Raw genomic sequence first — 5364 nt, 5'->3', positions numbered from 1 at the left:
CAACAGTAGCTGCCTGTGAGGGTGTGGACTGGCTAGCCCCTGTCAAGGAAGAGATTAAAGAGATGTGCTGCGCTGGGTTGGCCCCACCCTGCAGCCAATGCCAGGCCTGCTGGAGTGATTTAAAAGAAAGCCAGTCTCATAGAGGGTTTGACTCTATTCTGATGTGCCCTGGCTACTGGTCAGATGTCCTCCAAGACACAAGCCCGGCAGATTCCCAGGTCAGTGCCATTTCTAAGAGTAGGAACGGGCAATGTTTTCTCTCACACCCCAGCTAGCAACTAATGAGTAACACCATTATGATGTGGTCTGACAGCCCTGTGCCCTCAGATGTACATGTGCTGCAGACAAAAGCTCCAAGGATCAGTGAGTCTTTTGAGGCAGTGCCAGGCAATTAGAAATACAAGGTTCACACGTGGAAAGTGGTCATTTCCTAACATGTACATGTGATACTGCTCTTTCTAACACCAGAGAAAGCCAATGATTTCTCCGAGACCTGCCAGTAGGAACAGATGAGTAGCACTATTGTGCATTTTTATACAGGCTCCGGGGTGGGCCTGGGGTGCGTTAATTAAAGCGGATCTTAGGAGCCAGTCTAATTAAAATGCCCCCAGCATCTCATGTATCAGCGTCTCTGCACTTCAAAATGGTAGCAGGGGTGCTTTAACTAAAGCTAATTCAATGAGCTATAGTTAAAGTGCCCTTTTGAAGAACAGGGACACTGAGACTTGAGATGCGGAGGCTGCTGGAGGCATGCTAATTAGCACTTTTCAGCAGACTTGATTCATCGAGTCTGCTCCAATGTGCTGTAATTATAGCACATAAGAGCAGCCTCCCTACATGTCTACAGGCACCCATGATGACTATGTATATAGTTAAGTGACCCTGGTATGAAAGGAGGAAGAAGAGAGTCTGCTACAGCCATGGAGAGGTCCCTAGCATCCTTAGCTCTCTCGTCAAATATTAGTCTCCCTCTCTTATATTCTTGGTACCCAGTTTCAAAACAGCAATCGCAGAGCAAACCTGAGCAGAGCACTCCTGCATCCTCCTTGTGCCCGCAGTCGTGCTGCCCCCAGCCCCTGGAAGGGCACTCCCAGAGCTCGGATTCATTCCCAGAGCAGTTCACATCATCCAGCCAGATCTGTCCTGAGCCTTCTCCATAATGAGCGGAGGCAGCTGCCTCAATGGCGTGTCCACATCCCAGCTGTTTGCACACAATGTTGGAGTCTGTTCGGTCCCAGGAGTCATCACAGACAGTCCCCCAGGTGCCCTGGTAGTAAATCTCCACTCTCCCAGCGCAGCGATCTGTCCCATTCACCAGTCTGATCTGCCTGCTTCCTGCAAGGAGAAATCCTTGATGTTAACGGGTAAGGGTGAAGAAAAGGAGGAGTTTATCATCAAATCAGTGTTGATGCTGCATGGACTGAAACACTAATGCTTTAGGAATCATAGAGAAGACAAGAGATGTGTAGATTAAGGGAATGATGGAGCCTGTTAAAGAGTCCCTGATTTCCATCATGTAAGAAAAGGATCTACTCCTGAATGTCTTATTTAGCACAACAACCCTGATGGGACCTCACTAGTGGGTGAGGTTTAGTGATAGCAATAATGGTTTCCTAAGCATGCCCTTCCTTTCAAACAGGTTTTAGATCAGAATTGTCAACAGTGTCTGGGGACATTACTATCCCTTAGGAAAATGACCACAAAAGCCATAGGCTTTGTTTATATTGATGGAAAATGATTGAGGAAACAGAGTGCTGGAGAAAACAGCTCCAGCAGCCTTTTGTCTTCCTTGGCCAGGGGGCCTGCATGGGGCTGTCACTGGAGGAGGAGAGAAGGATGCAAGTAGCCTTAGCTGGGAAAGCAGGCAGGCCCTTAGGCTCAGGAAGGGAACAGCTGGAGAGGCTGCAGGTGGGGAGGGCTTATGGGGCACAAATAGCCAGTGCCCGAGAGCAGGCAGTCAGTGGGGGCCTGTAAGCATCCAGGTAGGAGATGCCAAGCAGGAAGGCTGCCGGGGAGTGCTGGCTGGACTGGGAAGCTGCTTTGAGCTACCAGTAAGGCACTCTTGCTAGGACAGGATAGAGCCCAGGTTACTGGAAGGCTCTTTCATATAGCCAGCACATTGTCATTTATATTGGGAGCCATCACAGGGTTTGTTCTGTGGTATAAGCAGGGGGCTCACTCTTTTGTGGTAGTTAAAGCAGTGGTTTGGGTTTGGGACTACAGGGGAGGTTTTGGAGGTCGCATTAGTGCCTGAGGGGCATGTGTGGCTGCCTTGAGTGCTGTCAGGGGCCAGGATCAGGGCACCGAGGAGGCCAGAGGGCCCAGAGCTCTGGCACGGTGGAGTCGGGGGCCACAGAGCCCAACATTGCCCTGCCTGTCCCTGCATCTCAAGGCACACTGCGCCCCAGCCCCCTACTCCATTGGGTGGCTGGGGCACAGGGTGCCTCAGTACAGGGGCTCCAGCTGCTTCATTGGGGGATCCAAATGCTAGGGCACATGGAGAAAGTGGAGCACCAGCCCAGGGCTGCCTGCTCCCCTGTCTCAAGGCACACAGCCATAGAGCGGCTGGCTGGGGTGCAGGATGCCTCAGTGCACGGGCTCCAACAGTACATGGAGAAGGGAAGCAGGGAGCCCTGGGCTGCCTGTTCCCATTTCCACGTGCCGCTCCCTGGCTGGCTGGGGCACGGGCTGCCTCAGCGTGCAGACTGTCTGCCAGCTAGCCCCCATACCGAGGCGCCCAGTGTCCTAGCCAGGCCCCCTGCATAACATGGAGCAGTAGGACAGTGTGTCCTGCTGCAAAGTGCAGAGGCAGGGGCAGGGGCATGCGCTGTCACACAATGTACCGGCACAATTTTGTGCTGCTGCTATTCGTAATGCTGCAAACATGCTCCTGCTTGTGTCAACATTGCCTGTGTTTCCAAAAAGGTGCTCTTATTGCAGGATGTGTTTTAACAGACCTCAGAGAGCAGCATTTGTTTGTGAGAGCCTCAGTTTCTCTGGGGCTTTGCCAGTACGACTATTTGGGCAGAATCTATGGAGTGCAAAATACTGTTATTTTTTCTGGTATATAATACTCTAGTTTCTCTTCAGATCACATAACTCTTTTGACTTTTACTAAAGATTTCCATGCTATATAATATCTACATGTCAAATATGAGGGAGTTTCAGAAACTAATGGCTATATGAGTGCCCATGGTGTATGTCTGTGAGGAAGCAGGGAACTACAGAGCAGCGAGAAACACTCATGGCAGCACTCAAAATAACTGTATCTCAAAATTGCCATTAGTTTCTGAAACAGTTTTGTATGATAATGGCAGGGTCCGGAGCTGGGATCCATACCTATTTGCACTCGGATGACTTTACAGCACAAGGGGGTGGCAGCACAGGCTCTGGGATGGCCACATTTCTACTGCACAGGGAAGAGAGGTTTGTAGGGTTTTAAGGACAAGTCACCTGAACAAATGACACCAACATCCTCAGCAATTCCTGCTGGCTCTGCCTCAGACAGGTTCGTGTTGCAGAGTGTCAGATGAGACTCATTTCCTGCGCACTGGACACGTCTCAGTCCAACAAGGCCTGTCCCTCGTTCCGACTTCATGGGGTTATAGGCTTTCTCTGCGTCTCCACACTGGAGCTGCCTGCACACCACGTTGGCATCATTTATGTACCACTGATCATCCAGGACTCTGCCCCACGCACCACCGAGGGAAATCTCGACACGCCCGTTGCACTGGCTCTCTCCATTCAGGAGTCTGAGGGATTCAGAGTCACCTGGGCCCAGGAGAGATGGGAAATGCACTTATTATCCCATGATATATTATCTACCATGCTAGACTCAGGGAAGTACAGCCAGGGTGCCTCTACATGAGCAGAGAGGCTGCTCCAATACTGTAATTACAGTGCATCCAGCAGATTTGATTAATTGTGTCTTCTGGAGTGTGGTGGTTGCTAGGCTCCAGCAGCCTTCTGCATCTTGTATATCAGTGTCCCCATGCTTCAAAATGGTGGAAGGGGCACTATATCTGAAGCTCATTCAATGATCTTTAGATAAAGCATTCCTACTGCCAACTTGAAGGGCAGGGGCACTGATACAAGAGATGCTCCGGGTGCTTTAATTAGAGCAGCTTTCAGAGCCAGACTAATTGAGGTGACCGCCCAACCCAAGCACATGTATAAATGCCTTAAATGTCTAAATAATTGGATACATGGGAAAGGGCAGCCAGTGCACTGCAATAATGCATGACTTGCCTCTATCACGGAGCCTTATCTGAACAAGTAACAGCTGTTCCTGGGGGGCTGGAGCACTGTTTCTTGAGCACACCGCAAGCACCCATGCTAAGCAGAGCTTCAGAGCAAGGGAGTTAGGGGCAGTATGCCAGTGGCAGGGAAAGTCTGGTGAGGGCAAGAAAAACATCTAATGAGGTCAACAGCTCTGACACTGCTTTAGCCTAAGGCACTCCCCTAAAGTGGCTCCTGCATGGACCTGTCCTCAGCAAACATGAGGGCACTCCACTAGGGGCAACCCCAGTGAGGAAATTTAGCCAACACAACACAGCGTGTATTTGGACTGGGGAGAGGCAGAGCCTACTGTATAAAGTAGCACTGTCCTGCCTCAGCTGTAAGAGCAGCCTCTCACTCTCTGCTGTCCTGGACTTCATTCAAAACCCATCCAGCAGCTGCTGAAAAGCCTCAGGCAGGTGTCTATAGGGGTGTGATCTCAGGGCCTGGGTACAGCATCCCTACATTTCAGTATCACTTATGGCTTGAGTGTTGAAGAAAGGATGGTCCAAGTCCTTTCTCCATTGCACTATATCAAACAGGGGAGGGGACAGGAAGTGCCTGGGGAGAAGTTTCCTCTCTAATAAATATCTGCATCTGCTCCCCTGCTCCCTAGAGCATATACAGCAGGCAGAGCTGCTGGGAGCACAGATCCTCTGTCCATCCTGCAGAGTATCAGATACTTCAGCAGTGGTCCATCTCTTGCATGAGGATGGCAAAATATGGTGATATGAAAAAAGAAGAATCAATGAGTTGGAGCAGACTCGATTAAGCAGGTCTGCTGGAGGGTTCAAACTAGATCGCTCTAGCACGCTGCAGCTTCTCATGTATTCAGCATCCTGTGTTTCAAAATGGCAGTGGGGGCTTTAACTAAACTCATCAATTGAGTTTAAGTTAAAGCACTCCTGCTGCAGGTTGGAAGTGTGGGATGCTGAATCCATGAGACACCGTGGCATTTTACTTTAGACTGGCTCCCAAGAGCTGTTCTAATTAAAATCTCCTCCTACCCTCCTCCTTGTAGTATATGTACAGGCACCCTATGTTTTGTTCCAGTTTCAGGAAAGAAAAAAACATAATTTATGCAGC

The 5364-nt window shown here is 50.1% G+C and overlaps 1 protein-coding gene across 1 annotated transcript in view; it reads right to left on the bottom strand.

Moving 5' to 3' along the window:
* The window catches only part of LOC102370294 (antigen WC1.1-like), a gene marked incomplete at both ends in the record, with an annotated part of 10405 nt that extends 6634 nt beyond the window's left edge, over positions 1-3771 (bottom strand). Inside the window, 2 exon segments of the mRNA XM_025195818.1 lie at positions 1021-1335; positions 3454-3771. Of these exon segments, the coding sequence (XP_025051603.1) occupies positions 1021-1335; positions 3454-3771 (633 nt within the window).
* Between the last annotated feature and the right edge of the window lie 1593 nt (positions 3772-5364).

This window comes from Alligator sinensis, unplaced genomic scaffold (assembly GCF_000455745.1).
Source record: "Alligator sinensis unplaced genomic scaffold, ASM45574v1 scaffold2209_1, whole genome shotgun sequence".
NCBI lineage: Eukaryota > Metazoa > Chordata > Crocodylia > Alligatoridae > Alligator > Alligator sinensis.
This window is presented reverse-complemented; position numbering and strand designations above follow the sequence as displayed.